At 53.7% G+C, this 17,518-nt stretch overlaps 2 protein-coding genes across 4 annotated transcripts; one reads left to right on the top strand and one right to left on the bottom strand.

Annotated features, from left to right (window-relative positions):
• Positions 1-4,469: 4,469 nt before the first annotated feature.
• GNG14 (G protein subunit gamma 14) lies at positions 4,470-5,687 on the top strand. The gene is given in 2 exon segments (XM_030820733.1): positions 4,470-5,336; positions 5,339-5,687. Coding segments are annotated over 2 exon segments (321 nt in total). The 5' UTR covers positions 4,470-5,134; the 3' UTR covers positions 5,458-5,687.
• Positions 5,688-6,008: 321 nt separating this feature from the next.
• FBXW9 (F-box and WD repeat domain containing 9) lies at positions 6,009-14,467 on the bottom strand. Of its 3 annotated transcripts, XM_003275585.4 has the most exons (10): positions 14,002-14,467; positions 12,606-12,745; positions 12,400-12,528; positions 8,812-8,924; positions 8,636-8,727; positions 7,062-7,210; positions 6,861-6,974; positions 6,639-6,728; positions 6,470-6,535; positions 6,009-6,388 (listed from the first exon to the last, which is right to left on the bottom strand). In XM_003275585.4, exons 1-10 carry the CDS (start codon positions 14,408-14,410, stop codon positions 6,314-6,316), a joined length of 1,377 nt encoding a protein of 458 aa, XP_003275633.1. In that variant the 5' UTR covers positions 14,411-14,467; the 3' UTR covers positions 6,009-6,313. The 3 variants fall into 3 exon arrangements, with proteins under 3 accessions (XP_003275633.1, XP_030676590.1, XP_030676591.1); XM_030820730.1 differs by lacking the exon at positions 6,639-6,728; XM_030820731.1 differs by lacking the exon at positions 12,400-12,528.
• Positions 14,468-17,518: the final 3,051 nt, after the last annotated feature.

The following is a 17,518-nucleotide window of genomic DNA, read 5'->3' as shown; positions in this document are numbered from 1 at the left end:
AGCCAGGATGGTCTCGATCTCCTGACCTCGTGATCCGCCCGCCTCAGCCTCCCAAAGTGCTGCGATTACAGGCGTGAGCCACCGCACCCAGTCTCTCTTTTTTTTTTTTTTTTTTTTGATACAAGGTTTCACTCTTGTTGCCCAGGCCGGAGTGCAATTGCGCGATCTCAGCTCACCGCAACCTCCACATTCTGGGTTCAAGCGATTCTTCTGCCTCAGCCTCCCGAGTAGCTGGGACTACTGGCATGCACCACCACGCCCGGCTAATTTTGTATTTTTAGTACAAGCGGAGTTTCTCCTTGTTGGTCAGGCTGGTCTCAAACTTCCGACCTCAGGTGATCCGCCCGCCTCAGCCTCCCAAAGTGCTGGGATTACAGGCGTGAGCCACTGCGCCCAGCCTTTACTCCTTTTCATGTGTTCTCAACTTCCCATGAGTGAAGATTCTTTTTTATTTTTATTATTTATTTATTTTTGAGACAGTTATGCTCTTGTTGGGCAGGCTGGAGTGCGGTGGTGCAATCTCGACTCATTGCAACCTCTGCCCCCCTGGTTCAAGCGATTCTCCTGCCTCAGCCTCCCAAGTTGCTGGGATTACAGGCACCCACCACCACACCTGGCTAATTTTTGTATTTTTAGTAGAGATGGCATTTCACTGTGTTGGCGAGGCTGGTTCTGACCTCAGGTGATCCACCCGCCTCGGCCTGCCAAAGTGCTGGGATTACAGGCGTGAGCCACCGCCCCTGGCCAAGATTCCTATTTTAATGCCGCCTGCTGGAGACCCACTGCTTTGCCCAGCACTCGCCCATTCGTTTGTTCTGTCCCCTCGAGAGGGGAGGATGGTTTTGTTGTTGTTCTTGTTGTTGTTGCTGTTTTTGTGTTTTTTTGTTTGTTTTAGATAGAGTCTTGCGCTGTCGCCCAGGCTGGAGTGCAGTCGCACGATCTCGGCTCACTGCAACCTCCACCTGCCAGGTTCACGCCATTCTCCTGCCTCAGCCTCCAGGGTAGCTGGGACTACAGGCGCCGGCCACCACGCCCGGCTAATTTTTTGTATTTTTAGTAGAGACGGGGTTTCACCGTGTTAGCCAGGCTGGTCTCGATCTCCTGACCTCGTGATCCGCCCGCCTTGGCCTCCCAAAGTGCTGGGATTACAGGCGTGAGCCACCGCACCCGGACTGCTGTTGTTTTTTGATAGGGTCTCACTCTGTCGCCACGCTGGAGTGCTGTGGTGCCATCTCGGCCCACTGCAACCTCTGACTCCCGGACTCAGGTCATCCTCCCACCGCAGCATCCCGACTAGCTGGGACTACAGGTGTGCACCACCGTGCCCAGCTAATTTTTTTATGAGGGTCACTTCTTAAGCGTCACCCATGGACAGGATTTGTCACCAGGCAGAGTTAGATACAGTTTCAGCCTTCCTCGGCCACTTTTGTCTAATGGGATAATGAGCCCAGTTCGTGCCCTCACAAGTCTCCAAAGCCTTCACATACTGCATAACGCTCTGTTCTTCCTTCCCTTATAGCTGCAGCTGTCATCTCCACCTCCTCTGGAAAGCCTTCCCTGCACTTCCACTGGGTCAGTGGCCTCTTCTGGGACCCAGGGCTGACGTCTCTTTCCCTCCTGCAAGACTGTGAGACCCTCGGTGTTGTCCATATCTCAAACGCACCCTCCTAACAGTGCATATGGCCAACAGGATTATTCACTCACTCTACAATTCATGTAATCTATTCTCTATGGTGGGCTCTGTGCTAGGCACTAAGGATTTAGTAGTGAACAAGACCAAGATGTGGACCCTGCCCTACTGGAGCCCACAATCTAGGAAGATAGAAAGTTAAGAACAGTGGTGAGTGCCTTGAGTGCAATGGCATGATCTCAACTCACCGCAACTTCTGTCTCCCGTTTTCAAGCGATTCTCCTGCCTCAGCCTCCTGAGTAGCTGGGATTACAGGCATGCGCCATCACACCCGGCTAATTCTTGTATTTTTAGTAGAGATGGGGTTTCACTATGTTGGTCAGGCTGGTCTCAATCTCCTGACCTTGTGATCCGCCTGCCTCGGCCTCCCAAAGTGCTGGGATTACAGGTGTGAGCCACTGCGCCCAGCGCAATCAGGATTTAAACAGGATGATTTGAGTCTTTAGATGGAAAAGTTCAGGATTTTAATTGGAGGGACGGGTGAAGGACGCCAAGGAGGTGAGATTTGAGCCAAAGCCAGAAGGCTGAGAAAATCCCCATATGTGAAGATGCAGGGAGGCCATTCCCTGCACATGGGAAGACAGAACAGCAAAAGCCATGAGGCTGGAATGAGCCTACCTTGTTGGAGAAGACAGACATCCTCCTTGACGTCCTCACTTGGATCTCAAAGTTGCCCCCTCAGTTTCCTCTCTACCTATCCCTGATCTTTCTGCATCTCAGCAAACGGCCCCACCCTCCACTCATCCACTAGACTGAAAAATAAGGATTGGGGCTGGGCGCGGTGGCTCACACCTGTAATCCCAGCACTTTGGGATGCCAAGGCGGGTGGATCACCTGAGGTTAGGAGTTAGATACCAGCCTGCCCAACATGGCGAATCACCGTTTCTACTAAAAAATACAAAAATTAGCCGGGTGTGGTGGCGCACACCCGTAATCCCAGCTACTCAGGAGGCTGAGGCAGGAGAATCACTTGAACCCGGGAGGTGGAGGTTGCAGTGAGCCGAGATGGCACTACTGCACTCCAGCCTGGGTGACAGAGCAAAACTCCGTCTCAAAAATAAATAAATAAAAATTTAAAATGAGGAGTGGAGCTTGCTGTCTCCCCTTTTCTCACACCCCACATCCATCCTTCTCAGCATGTCTGCCAACCTCTACCTATAAAGTAGGTCCGAAATCCAGGTATTTTCTTTATCCCCATAGCCTACAAGCTGGCTTTGGTCTCCTCCAACCCATCTCCCACCTAACAGCTAAAATCAGAGAGCTTTTTTTTTCTTTGGTGCAGGGTCTCACTCTGTCACCAGGGCTGGAGTGCAATGGGACAATCACACCTCACTGCAGCTTCGACCTCCTGGCCTCAAGTGATCCTCCCACTTCAGCCTCCCCAGTAGCTGTGACTACAGGCGCATGCCACAGCTCTTTAACCATAAATCAAACACGTCACTGTTAAAACCTCCTCATGGTAGCTTCCCCCTGGAAGTAACATCCAAGCTTTTCACAGTGGCCTTAAAAGGCACCTCTCAACCTCCCTGCTCCCATCTCCCACCATGCTGACCCTCCCTCCCTCTCTCCTCTCCAGCTACATGGACCTCTTTGGTATCCTGGAACCCACCAAGCTCTTTTTTGTCCAAGGAGTCATGTACCTGCTGCTCCTCCTGCCTAGAACACCCCATTTCTCAGTTCCTTCTCCTCCTTTGGGCCTAAGTTCAAATGTCACCTCCTCTGAGAGGCCTGCCCTGACCACTCCTCTCCCCTTTACTTTATTCTTCTTTCATATTCCCTTTCACATGTATACTCTTTCACTGAGTACATTTTCTGTTGTCCATCCCTGCCTGACTAGAAAGGCAGCTCCATGAGGGCAAGGTTTTGTCTTGTTTCATTGCTAATTTGGGTTTTGCACAGTGCTGGGCACATATTAGAATCTCAGGTGGGGCAGGGCTCAGTGGCTTATGCCTATAATTCCTTTGGAAGGCCAAGGCAAGAGGATCGTTTGAGGCCAGTTTAAGACCAGCCTGGGCAACATAGTAAGAACCATCTCTACAAAAAGTTAAAAACATAAATTAGCAGGGCACGGTGGCTCACGCCTATAATTCTAGCTAATCAGGAGGCTGAGGTGAGAGGATCACTTGGGCCCAGGAGTTTGAAGTTACAGTGAGCTATGATTGTACCATTGCACTCCAGCCTGGACGACAGAGCGAGAACCTGGGCTTAAAAAAAGAAAAGGCCAGGCACAATGGCTCACACCTGTAATCCCAGCACTTTGGGAGGCCGAAGCAGATGGATCACTTGAGGTCAGGAGTTCGAGACCAGCCTGGCCAACATGGTGAAACCCCTTCTCCACTAAAAATACAAAAATTAGCCAGGTGTGGCTGGGCGCAGTGGCTCATGCCTGTAATCCCAGCACTTTGGGAGGCCGAGGCAAGTGGATCACCTGAGATCGGGAGTTCAAAAGCAGCCTGACCAACATGGTGAAACCTCGCCTCTACTAAAAATACAAAAAATTAGCCGAGTGTGGTGGCACATGCCTGTAATCCCAGCTACTCGAGAGGCTGAGGCAGGAGAATCGCTTGAACCCAGAAGGCAGAGGTTGCAGTGAGCCGAAATAGCGCCATTGCACTCTAGCCTGGGCAACAAGAGCGAAATACCATCTCAAAAAAAAAAAAAAAAAAAAAAAAAATTAGCTGGGTGTGGTGGCATATGCCTGTAATCCCAGCTACTCAGGAGGCTGAGGCAGGAGAATCACTTGAGCCCAGGAGGTGAAGGTTGAAAGTGAGCTGAGATCGCACCACTGCACTCCAGCCTGGGTGACAGAGCAAGACTCTCTCTCAAAAAAAAAAAAAAAAAAAAAAAAGAATGGAGAATGGAGGCATTGGAGATTTGGGCCTGAGCAATGGCGAGAGGAGGAGAGGCAAGGCTGCATGTTGGAGATGGCAGAGGCTGACAAAGCAGATGTGTTGGGAATAGTTAGCAGGAGATCCAGCAGGTAAGGGGGAGGCCAGGGCCTCCTCACTCCGCCAGCCAAGGCACCTAGCCCACAGGGACCCAGGTAACACGTGACACCAGGGTAGCCACAGAGCCTCCTGGGGCAGGGACCCCCTCAGCCGAGGCAGCTGCTGCTGCTGCAGCTGGTGACATTTCACTCCATGAGAGTCCTGGCTTCAAAGTCTTTGCAGGGGTAGCAGAGGGAGAAAAGGGAGTTGGAGAGGACAGGCTGGGTTGGGGAGGGAGCCACAGCAGGGTGGCCACCAGAGGACCAGGCAGCCAGACATGGCTTGGGCCGGAGCCCTTAGCCGAGGTGTGTGGGCCTGATGGGTCCAGGAGCAGCCACCCTCATCCTGCAGCCCCCAAAGAACATAGGAGGAGGTGCAGGAACCCTCGGGCAGGCCTAGGCTCCCCCTAGGGAACTGAGGTTGGGCCTGCTGCCCACAGCCTGCCCACTTTACCCAGATGTCCAGCAAGGTGGCCATCAACAGTGACACTGGGCAGGCCCTCTGGGCAGTGGAGCAGCTCCAGATGGAGGCAGGCATCGACCGAGTGAAGGTGAGGGTCGGGGCCAGTGCAGGAGGCGGGAAGAGGTGGGAACACATGGGCCAGGGGACAGGTGCATGCCTGGGTCTGGTCTGGCTGACCCAGTTGGTCTGCAGGTGTCCAAGATGGCCACCGATGTGCTGCAGTTCTGCACGGAGCAGGCCAAGAGGGACCCCTTCCTTGTGGGCATCCTGGCAGCCACCAACCCCTTCAAGGAGAAGAAGCCCTATGCCATCCTATGAACCCAGGACAATGCCACCCTGTGGCCTGGGCAAACCAGGGGGCCTCAATAAACATGAAGTGAATACTTCTTAGGGCATGGCTGAGCCTGGCTGAGATGGGAGACCAGTGGGACTTTGGGCTTGCAGGGGCCAGGTGCATAACTGGCCCAGCCTCCCTCCCTCCCTGGCCTGCCCCTGGGGTCACAGCCATAGCAGCACACACACACCCTGGAGACCTGGACGGACAGCACGCCATTCCTCTTGCCCTCCCCAGCACCCATGGGATACCCTGAGCAGGTACCCCTTCCCACCATGCAGACAAATGGCCAGGATTTGAGTCATAATCTATACACCACACGCGCCACATCACACACACACGTGACATCATAGACACAGGTGCCCATGATCCTCAGGACTCTCCCTCTTCAAACAAATGCACAGCAACAGCTGACACGCACCCCCCAGCCCAGACTTGCTCTCTCTCCCAGTCACTCCCACGCAGGCCCACAGCCCCCCAGCCCCAAGCAGGCACAGGCAGAGCCCCAGCAGGCAAACCACACTCACACTCCAGGCCCAAGCACCAACGTGTCAGGTTTATTTCTCCTTCGCTCTCACCTGAGAGCAGGGCATCCAAATCATAACAAAACCAGGGCCCAAGAGTGGGGAGCAGCCCCCTGGGTGGGCCTGAACCCCAATTTCACCCTTCCCCCGGGCATAGGCCCAGGCCAGGACCCTCATCTGAATGTGGCCGGGACTCCTTGTGCCCTAGGCCCACAGGGCGAGGGTGGAGGCAGCACCAACATTGGGGATGGTCCCCCAAGAACAGAGAAGGAAGCCCAGCCTCCAGCAGGCAGTATCCACATCCACATCCACCTGCTCAGGCCTGCAGCCTCCAGACCTCTAGCGACAGGTCCCCAGAGCCGGCCACCACCAGGTTGCCCTGAGCACAGACCTGGGAATGGGGAGGAACATGAGGAGTCAGGGACGATGGTGCTCTGGCCAGCTGGGCAGGGCACATGGGGCAGGACCTTACCCTACTGAGCACATTGTCATGCCTTCGGGTGCAGATGGTCCTTGGTGGGTCTGTGGGCACGTGCACCTAGTGAGGGGCAATGGGCAAAGTCAAGAGGTGTGCCCCTGGCTGATGGAGGTAGGGGAGGGGCAGGGACTGTCCTGGGGTGGGGGCTGGGCAGGAGCCTCACCCGGATGGTCTTGTCAGTGGATGTGGTGTACAAGGCTCCCACTGAGTACTGGATCCCAGTGATGGGAAAGCTGTGGCCCACATCAAAGGACTGCAGGAGGGGGATCAGGCAACACTCAGGCGAGGCTCTCCGAAGGCCCACCCTCCCCCACACCACCAAGGGCTCAGGGGTAGGAAGGAAGCCCAGGGGGAGGGACAGTCAGGGGCAGGAGCTCCAGCAGACCCGGATAAGCTGGAAGCAGCCGTTGCGGTTGGCGAAGACGTGCAGCAGGCCCTGGTTGTCACCAGCCCAGAGTTGGGGTTCCTGGTAGGACATGCAGAGCAGGTAGGAGTCCAGCTATAAGAGGGACAAGGGACAGGACAGCTCAGGCCGGGCTGAGCCTGCAACAGTCCCCATCCCTCCAGACCCCTGGGGAGGGCCCACCTGCAGACGCTGCAGGACGCTGTTGGCTCGGCGGTCCACCACCACCAGGGTGTGGTCCTCGCTGCCTGAGATGATGTGCCGGTCATCCGCCAGCAGGGTCAGCACGGGTCTGGAGTGTAGTTGCTGGCGCTTCAACAGGGCTGGGCCAGCTTCATGGGTGATGGGCCGGGGAGGAGGGATATCAGAGCCCCTCGAAGGCCCCCCGCCCAGCCCACGGGAGCATCCCAGGTCTCCATCCTGTCTGGCAAAACCCTCGATCTGCTCATTCCCCCACCCCACAGAGTGACCCATCTCTCTTCTCCCACCTCAGGTAAATCCAGGCTTCCACAGGAACCCCAGGCCTCTGCCCATCCCCGTCCACATCCCATATCCCTCCTCGGATCCCATCTACTGTTATTAGCACAGAGCTGACCAAGGTGGTCTCAGTCTTGCATCCACCCTCAGGTTGGCCTGAAACATGCCTCTATCCCGCAGCCCCGCTCCAGCTCTGCCTGGACAAGGTACACTGGCCCTTCAATTAACAAAAGTAGAATGAATAAATAGGCCAGGCACAGTGGCTCACACCTGTAATCTCAGAACTCTGGGAGGCTGATACGGGCAGATCATCTGAGCCCAGGAGTTCAAGATCACCTTGGGCAACATGGCAAGACCTCGTTCTCTATTTAAAAAAAAGAAAAATGGCCGGGCGCGGTGGCTCACATCTGTAATCCCTGCACTTTGGGAAGCTGGGGTGGGTGGATCACCTGAGGTCAGGAGTTCATGACCAGCCTGGCCAACATGGTGAAACCTCGTCTCTACTAAAAATTCAAAAATTAGCCGGGCATGGTGGCAGGCGCCTGTAATCCCAGGTAATCGAAAGGCGAGGAAGGAGAGTCCCTGAACCCAGGAGGTGGAGGTGGAGGTTGCGGTGAACTGAGATCACACCACTGCACTCCGGCCTGGGCAACAGTGAGACTCCGTCTCAAAAAAGAAAAAGAAGAAAAAAAGAAAAATGAATCCATAAATAACAGAAAATACTTATGTTCCAGGAAGTGTTCCTTCTAGGTGCTTATGTAAATGAATTTATTTATATATTTTTAATTAATTTTCATTTAGAGATGGGGTCTCACTATGTTGCCCAAGTTGGACCCAAATTCCTAGGCTCAAGCAATCCTCCTGCCTCAGCCTCTGGAGTAGCTGGGACTACAGGTGGGCACCACCACATCCAGCATAAAAAGACATAGTTAAACCACCACTGTTGCTATTATCATCTTCCCCCATTAACCCCATGGGGCTGCTGTGGTATTATTATCTGGATTTCACAGATGGGGAAACCGAGGTTTAAGCTTGTCTGGAGGTCACACAGCTAGGAAGTGGGACAGCCAGGATTCTAACCTGCCCCCAGGGCTGCCCAAGCTTCATCTGCACCCACTGCCCAAGTTGCCTGTATTGTACCAGCACAGCATGGCCACTCTGAGTGGTGAGTATTTGGTTATGTGACTATGTGACTATGACCCCAGCCAGGCTGTGAAGCCCCAGCGTCTCCTTCTCCAACATGACATCTCCCAACCTGGGCCCCAGGACTCTTGGCCCACCTCTGGGGTCGTAGATGGCCACCTTCTTGTCATAGGTGCCAGTCACCAGGATGTCAGGCAGGTAGGAGAGGCACAGCACAGCTGAGCTGGCCCTAGGGACACACAGACCACAGGGCTTTGGCTGTGGCCAGACAGGGTCCTATCCCCGCAGGCCCCCTGCCCAGGCCCCCACACACTTTATCTCACCGAACTGCTGCCCATCCGCTGCCATGTCCCAGAGCTTCACTGTGCTGTCCCAGGAGCCGGAGCACACGCGGTGGTCCTGTGCTGCCAGTGACCACACCCAGCCCTGCAGGACAGGAGCAGCAGTCACACACCTGCCACAGCCCATGGGGATCCCAGACTAGGATCGTTCTGTTTTTGCAGGTAAGGCTCAGAGAGGTCAAGAGACTCACCCAAAGCCACATAGCTCTTCCTCCCCAATGCCCACTGTGATAGATGCTGCAGTAAGTGCAACACCCAACTCTGGCTCCAGGTGATCACCCCCACTGCACAGATGAACCCAGAGCAAGTTCAAGTTGAGTACAGATTAAAGTTTGTGTCCATGGGTCAGCCTGACTTCAGAGTCCAGGAAAGGTACACCCCCGCCAGAAACTTTTTTTTTTTTGGAGATGCAGTTTCACTCTTGTCATCCAGGCTGGAGTGCAGTGGCTTGATCTTGGCTCACTGCAACCTCTGCCTCCCGTGTTCAAGTGATTCTCCTGCCTCAGCCTCTCTAGTAGCTGGGATTACATGCTTGTGCCACCACGCCCCGCTAATTTTTGTATTATTAGTAGAGACCAGGTTTCACCATGTTGGCCAGGCTGGTCTCAAACTCTTGACCTTAGGTGATCCGTCTGCCTCAGCCTCCCAAAGTGCTGGGATTACAGGCGTGTGCCACTGTGCCTTGGCCAGGAACTCTTTTTTTTTTTTTGAGACAAGGTCTTGCTGTATCACCCGGGCGTGAATGCAGTGGTGCGATCATGGCTTACTGCAGCCTCCACATCCCAGGCTCAAGCGTTCCTTGTACTACAGCTTCCCAAAGAGCTGGGACTACAGGCGCATGCCACTACGCTCTGCTAATTTTTTTTTTTTTTTTTTTTTTTTTTGAGATGGAGTTTTGCTCGTTTCCCAGGCTGGAGTGCAATGGCACGATATCGGCCTACTGCAACCTCCGCCTCCCGAGTTCAAGCAATTCTCCTGCCTCAGCCTCCCTAGTAGCTGGGATTACAGGCATGTGCCACCGCGCCCAGCTAATTTTGTATTTTTAGTAGAGCCAGGCTTTCTCCATGTTGGTCAGGCTGGTCTCAAACTCCCGACCTCAGGTGATCCGCCTCCTCGGCCTCTGGAAGTGCTGGGATTGCAGGCGTGAGCCACCGCACCCAGTCTTTTTTTTTTTTTTTTTTTTTTTGAGACGGAGTCTTGCTCTGTCGCCCAGGCTGGAGTGCAGTGGCGTGATCTAGGCTCACTGCAAGCTCCGCCTCCTGGGTTCACGCCATTCTCCTGCCTCAGCCTCCCGAGTAGCTGGGACTACAGGTGCCTGCCCACCATGCCCGGCTAATTATTTGGTACTTTTTGTAGAGTCAGGGTCTCCCTTGTTGCCCAGGCTGGTCTCGAACTCCTGGGTTCAGCAATCCTCCTGCCTCGGCCTCCCAAAGTGTTAGGATTACAGGCCTGAGCAACTAACTGCACCCTGGCCCAATAACATTTCTAAGTCAAGTTCTGCAGAGACTCAGCACCAGTGGTGGTTTGAAGCCACATGACAAGTGATTAAGAGTGTGGCCTCTACTTTGTGACTTGGCAAACCATATCACCTCCCTCAGTTCATTCATCAGCAAATTGGGCAGAAAACATCCCTTGCCTCAGGAGCTAATATGCACAGGGTGGTGAATGCTGACTTACTGCCCACCAATCCCGCTGAGGAGGGCACTATCATGTATCTCATTTTACAAATGGGGAAACTGGGACCCAGAGAGGCTGAGTTTCTCACTCAAGGTCACACAGCCAGGAAGCAGCCCAGTGAGAATTTGAACCCAGCATCCTGGCCCCAAGCCCAAGCTCTCAGCCACCAGCCTGACCACCTTAGCAACTGGTGGAGATGCTCCTCCACAGCCACTTCTCATGAGATGACAGTCATGCTCAGAGTTGGCTGATCTCCAAGGGCAGTCTCATAACTGCTTTGCACTGGGCCTCTCAAGGTGTACCTGACATCTTTTGAGCACCTACTGTGTGTCAAAGCCTGAGCTTGGCCGGGCACCATGGCTCATGCCTGTAATCCTAGCACTTTGGGAGGCTGAGGCAGGCAGATCACTTGAGGCCAGGAGTTTGAGACCAGCCTGGCCAACATGGCGAAACCTCGTCTCTACTAAAGAAAAAATATATATAAATATAAATATAAATAACTATATATATGTGTGTATATATGTATATATATATATATATACATATATACACACACAAAAAAAATTAGCTGGGCACGGTGGCACGTGCCTATAATTCCAGCTACTCAAGAGGCGAGGTTGCAGTGAGCTGAGATTGAGCCACTGCACTACAGCCTGAGCAACAGAGTGAGATTCCATTTAAAAAAAAAATTAGCTGGGCATGGTGGCAGGCACCTGTAATCCCAGCTACTTGGGAGGCTGAGGCAGGAGAATCACTTGAATCCCGGAGGCAGAGGTTGCCGAGATCATGCCATTGCACTCCAGCCTGGGTGACAGAGTGAGACTCTGTCTCAATAAAAATATAAATAAATAAAGGCCGGGTGGCCGGGCGCGGTGGCTCACGCTTGTAATCCCAGCACTTTGGGAGGCCGAGGCGGGCGGATCACGAGGTCAGGAGATCGAGACCACGGTGAAACCCCGTCTCTACTAAAAATACAAAAAATTAGCCGGGCGTGGTGGCGGGCGCCTGTAGTCCCACCTCCTTGGACAGGCTGAGGCAGGAGAATGGCGTGAACCCGGGAGGCGGAGCTTGCAGTGAGCCGAGATTGCGCCACTGCACTCCAGCCTGGGTGACAGAGCGAGACTCCGTCTCACAAAAAAAAAAAAAAAAGGCCGGGTGACTCATGCCTGTAATCCCAGCACTTTGGGAGGCTGAGGCGGGCAGACCACGAGGTCTGAGATCGAGACCATCCTGGCCAACATGGTGAAATCCCATCTCTACTAAAAATACAAAAATTAGCTGGGCGTGGTGGTGGGCACCTGTGGTCCTAGCTACTCAGGAGGCTGAGGCAGGAGAAGTGCTTAAACCTGGGAGGCAGAGGTTGCAGTGAGCCGAGATTGCACCACTACACTCCAGCCTAGCAACAGAGTGAGACTCAATCTCAAAAAAAAAAAAAAAAAAAAAAAATTAGCCAGGTGTGGTGGCATGCACCTGTAGTCCCAGCTACTCGGGAGGCTGAGGCAGGAAAATCGCTTGAACCCGGGAAGCGGAGGTTGCAGTGAGCTGAGATCATGCCACTGCACTCCAGCCTGGGTGACAGAACGAGACTCCGTCTCAAAAAAAAAAAAAAAAAAAAGCCTGAGCTTAATACATGTCCACATTAATGCATAATGCATCTCCTTCATCCTCATCCTAATCACCCACTGGACAGAAGTAGAAACTGAGGCACAGAGAAGTCACACATCTCACTCAAAGTCACACCAAGGATAGAAAAGTCAGATTCAAATCTATGCGGTCCTGTACCAAAACTTGGGGCCTTAACCAAGATGCCCTACTGAGGCCTCACACCTCCTATCCCCACCTGACCCCTCACCTTATGGGTACTATTTCGCTTAGTGCCTCACCTTATGGGTACTATTTCGCTTAGTGCCTAAGGTCTTGACCAGAACCTGGTTGGACTCCGTCCCCAGCTGCCGCAGGTCCCACAAGTTGACATTGCGATCTCGGGAGCCCGACAGACAGAGTGACCCACCCTGGAAAGGGAGCAAGGTGATGTTGTCAGGGCAACCCTGGCCCACCCCTGCCTGGCCCCCCACAGACCCCGTCTCACCTGGAGCAGCAGCACTGAGTCAACGGAAGCCACGTGCCCGTCGGCCAGGCAGAAGTATTCGACCCAGCGCCCATCCTCTGCCCAGCGGGACAGGTGCTGCTCCAGCGCAATGCAGGCTGCCGGCCAGTCAAAGTTCTTCTCTGTGGGTTACCACGAGTAGGGTGCCCGGTGGGCAGGGACCCTAGCACCCATGCCAGTTGGCCAAGCCCAACCCTGGCTTCCAGGGAGCCCACCTTACACCAGACTTGGACAGAACCCCATGGAGATCCCTACACCCGCCCCAAGCTGACCCAGGTTCTGGTCTTGGGACCACCTGCCTGCCCATTTGCCAGGCAGGTCTAGGACTACTCACTCCAATTTCCAGAAATTGGGAACTGGGGTCTCAGAACTACCTCTCCAGGCGCCATCCCCAAACCCAAACTCAGGGCAGAGCAGTCTCAGGATGTTGAGGTCTGACCTCAGGCTCCGCATAGAAGCTGGGACCTCATTACTAACCCTGCCTCAGCCATCTGAACCAGACCAAGGGGGCTGTTTCTCAAACAGTATCTGGAAACTGGGGAGCCTTGTCAAGATGCAGAATGCAAGCCCCAGATGCAGATTCAGTGGTATGGACGGGGTCCAAGCATCTATGTTTATTAAGCTGTTTCGGAGAGTCTGACCTAGGGGGTTGGATGGCAACACCTTGAGAATCACTGATCCTGGAGTGATCCTGATTCCACTCTAAGGTTGAGTGTTTGATTATCTTAACCTGGAAGCAGAATCAAAGCTTCCAGGATAAGGGTATCAAGCTGTAATACATCTTGGCTTAAGGGCCTGAGGATCCAGCTCTATCAGAATCAACAATATCTCAGGATCAACAATATCGATTCAAAGGTCCAAAACTGTCTTCCCTCAGGAACCAATCAACTCAGGGCCAAGAGCCACTGTCTCACCCCTAACTGGGTCAAGGCTCTAGGGCTCAGGAGTTCTGACATCAACAGTTGCTGTCTCAGCTTCTAAGCTGGACTCAGAACCTGAGGATCCTTGGGCTCACTTTGAGCCCCAGCATAAACTCCAGAGCCTAAGACTTCAAGTCCTTGTGTCAATCCCCAGTCAGGGGTCAGGGGCTTAATACCACAAGACCCCAAGACTGAGGATATTTGGATCCTGAGTCGTCCAGGGACCACAGCCCCATGTTGGGGTTTCACAGCCTCAGGACCCCAAGTGCCTGACTGCCTCGTGGTCCACCAAGAGATCCTCAGGGGCTTCGGCACCACCAGTAACTACCTCAGCCTCCAGCTTGAGCCAGGACAGCCATGAAGCCTGCACCAGAGGCTGTATCCGGAACACCCCATGTACCTCTTGCCCGCCCCAAGCCTGACCTGGGCGGGCGCCCCCGGCCCCCGAGTGCGCGCACCTTCCACCACTGGGTAGGGCGCGCGTACGCGGCGCAGCGCGCGTAGCCTCCAGGTGACATGGTCAGACACGAGGTCGCGCAGCGCGTGGCACACCCGCGACAGGACGTGAAGCACGAGGCGGGCGTCCAGGTAGGAGCAGATTTCGAGCAGCAGCTCCGGGGGAAGGCTCAGAAGGCCCGGCTCGCTTACGGCCGAAACCTTGGACGCGGCCCGAGGCTCCGAAGCGCTCGGGGACGCGGCGGGCGTGGATAGCTGCGAGGGGCGCGAGAACGCCAGCCCGGATTTTGGCGGACTGAGAACGCGGGCCACGTAGGCCTCGGCCTGCGCGTCTGGGTCTGTCTCTGACTCTGGGTCCGAGTCATCGTCCCAGGAGCGGGATTCATCGCAAGGCCCTAGGGAAAGTTCCATGGCGACCGGGTGGGCGCTGCCGGCCTCGCGTCTTGTCTCCTAGGCAGCACGAGGGCACTTCCGGCGCTGTCTGATGACGTTTCTGCGCCCACCGGAAGCGAGCGAACGAAGTCAGACACTGACTTAATACAGAACATGGCCCGCTTACGGGGTCTCCTGCAACTGCGTCGGCCTTAGGCTGGAAAATGCAGGTTCCTGTTTCTGCGCTTTTTAAACTAGCATCTCTTGTCGTGCCGATACCGAGAGCCAGCCAACTCTAGCTAAAAACGAAACCCAAGCCAGGCGGGGTGGCGCCCGCCTGTAGTTCCAGCCACTCAGGAAGGTGAAGGGGTAGGATCCCTTGAGTCCAGGAGTTCGAGACTGCAGTGAGCCGTAATTACGCCACTGTACTCCAACCTGCGCAACATAGTGAGACCCTGTCTCTTTAAATTAGACATAAAATAAACACTGCTTTAACGAAGGCATCTGTTATATGTGACACTGAGCTTAGAAACCCAAAGGCCCCTTTCCGAGTTTAAGGAGTAGCGATTGGAACTCTTGCCTCTTTTCCCAGAGCCTGAAATATGCAGTTACACTGCAGAGGCCTCAGTTAAGTGACTTTTATTTACTTTTTTTTTTTTTGAGAAAGGAACTGGGGCCTCAGAAGTACCTCTCCAGACCCCATTCCCCAACCCAACCTTGGAGGACAGCAGTGCAGTCCTCCAAGTGGAGTGCTTGGCTCATTGCAACCTCCGCTTCCTGGGCGCAAGTGATCCTCCGCCTCGGCCCCCCAAGTAGCTGGGACTCCAGGCGCGCACCACCACACCCGGCTAATTTTTGTATTCTTTTGTAAAGACAGGGTTTCACTACGTTGTCCAGGCTGTTCTCGAACTCCTGAGCTCAAGCCATCCGCCCCCCACTTGGTCTCCCGAAGTACTAGGATTACAGGCGTGAACCACCGCGCCTGGTGGAAAGCTACCTTTTTCTTTTTTTTGAGACGGAGTCTCACTGTGTCGCCCAGGCTGGAGTGCAGTGGCGTGATCTCAGCTGACCGCAACCTCCGCCTCCCGGGTTCAAGCGATTCTCCTGCCCCTCAGCCTGCCGAGTAGCTGGGACTACAGAAGTGACTACGCCACCACGCCGAACTAATTTTTATGCTTATTATTTTTTTGTCTTCCTTTTCGTGGAGAACGGGGTCTTGCTATATTGCCCAGGCAGGTCTCAAACTCCTGGGCTCAAGCTATCCTCCCGCCTCTGCCTCCCTGAGAGCTGGAATTACAGGCGTGAGCCACCGCGCCCAGCTGAACTAATTTTTGTATTTTCAGTAGGGACAGGTTTCACCATATTAGCCAGGATGGTCTGAATCTCCTGACCTTGTGATCCACCCGCCTCGGCCTCCCAAAGTGCTGGGATCACAGGCATGAGCCACTGCGCCCGGCAGAAAGTTACTTTTAATAACATCACTTTTTTTTTTTGAGACTAAGTCTCACACTGTCGCCCTGGCTGGTGTGCAGTGGCGCGATCTCGGCTGGCTGCAACCTCCGCCTCCCGGGTTCAAGCGATTCTCCTGCCTCAGCCTCCAGAGTAGCTGGGAATACAGGCACGCGCCACCACACCCGTCTAATTTTTGTATTTTTTTAGTAGAGACGGGGTCGCACTATGTTGGCCAGGCTGGTCTCAAACTCCTGACCTCGTGATCCGCCCGCGTGAGCCTCCTGAAGTGATGGGATTACAGGCGTGAGCCACCGCGCCTGGCCTAACTAACATCACACTTAAAACAGCATGTTGGCTGGGTGCGGTGGCTCAGGCATGTAATCCCACCACTTTGAGAGGCAAAGTGGGTTAATCACCTGAGGTCAGGAGTTCAAGACCAGCCTGGCCAACATGGTGAAACCCCGTCTCTACTAAAAATACAAAGAATTGGCCGGGCGTGGTGGCAGGCACCTGTAATCTCAGCTGCTCGAGAGGCTGAGGCAGGAGAACCACTTGAGCCTGGGAGGCGGAGGTTGCATTGAGCTGAGATGGCACCATTGCACTCCAGCTTGGGCAACAAGAGCAAAACTCTGTCTCAAACAAAAAAACTGCAGGTATTTACTGAAAGCCTCTTTTGAGCCAGGCAGCTAACCAATCCATGTAGGTCATCTGAGCAGTCCTTGCTGTTTCCTCTACTTGACACTCTTCTCTACATGGCTCTGTTCAAACATCGTCTTCTCAGTGTGGCCTTTACAGGTCACCCTACATAAGATTTCAACTGTTTCCCCCACCATTCTCTCTGCCTTCCTGTTTTTCTCTATAGGACTTAGCACAGTTCCACTTTTTATAGTCTATCCTCTCACTAGAATGCAGGCCTTATTTGTTGAATATTGGATGTGTGTCAGTATTTTTTAACTTTCCCACGTTGATCTTTGGGCCACACCAGGGTTGCAATAAGATTTTATTCTGGCTGGGGGCGGTGGCCCACACCTGTAATCCCAGCACTTTGGGAGGCTAAAGCAGGTGGATTGCTTGAGCCCAGGAGTTGAAGACCAGCCTCGGCAACATACCGAAAATCCCCTCTGCAAAAAATAAAAAAATTAGCCAGCATGGTGGCATGCACCTGTAGTCCCAGCTACTTGGGTGGCTGAGGCGGGAGGATTGCTTGAGCCAGAGAGGTTGAGGCTGCACTGAGCCATGATTGTGCCACTGCACTCCAGCCTGGGTGACAGAGCAAGACCTGGTCTCAAAAAAAAAAAAAAAAACATTTTATTCTGAAGATTGTGGGTTTTTCTCCCACAGCTGAAACTACTTCTCATTTGCCTGAGTAATTGTAACTAATATTAATTAAATTACCCTCAGGCCTAGGGCTGGGCTGAGCCTTCTAGGAAAACCTTGACCCAGGGTCAGCTGATGATAAGAGTGCGGCAAGGCCTCACCCCTTACCACTCAGTTTAAACTACGGCAGAGGGGCATCTTGAACCTGGGCTGTGACACTAATGGCTCACCCTTAGTTGAAGTCCCAGAGAATGAGCTGCACATTTCATATATGTTACAAATTTAATCTTCCATCTTTCACATTCATCTATGTTCCCACTCTCAAGTATCCCCAGTGCCCCCCCACATTTCTTCATTACCAAAGCCAAGGACACAGGA

The sequence above is a fragment of the Nomascus leucogenys genome, chromosome 10, assembly GCF_006542625.1.
Source record: "Nomascus leucogenys isolate Asia chromosome 10, Asia_NLE_v1, whole genome shotgun sequence".
Lineage (NCBI taxonomy): Eukaryota > Metazoa > Chordata > Mammalia > Primates > Hylobatidae > Nomascus > Nomascus leucogenys.
This window is presented reverse-complemented; position numbering and strand designations above follow the sequence as displayed.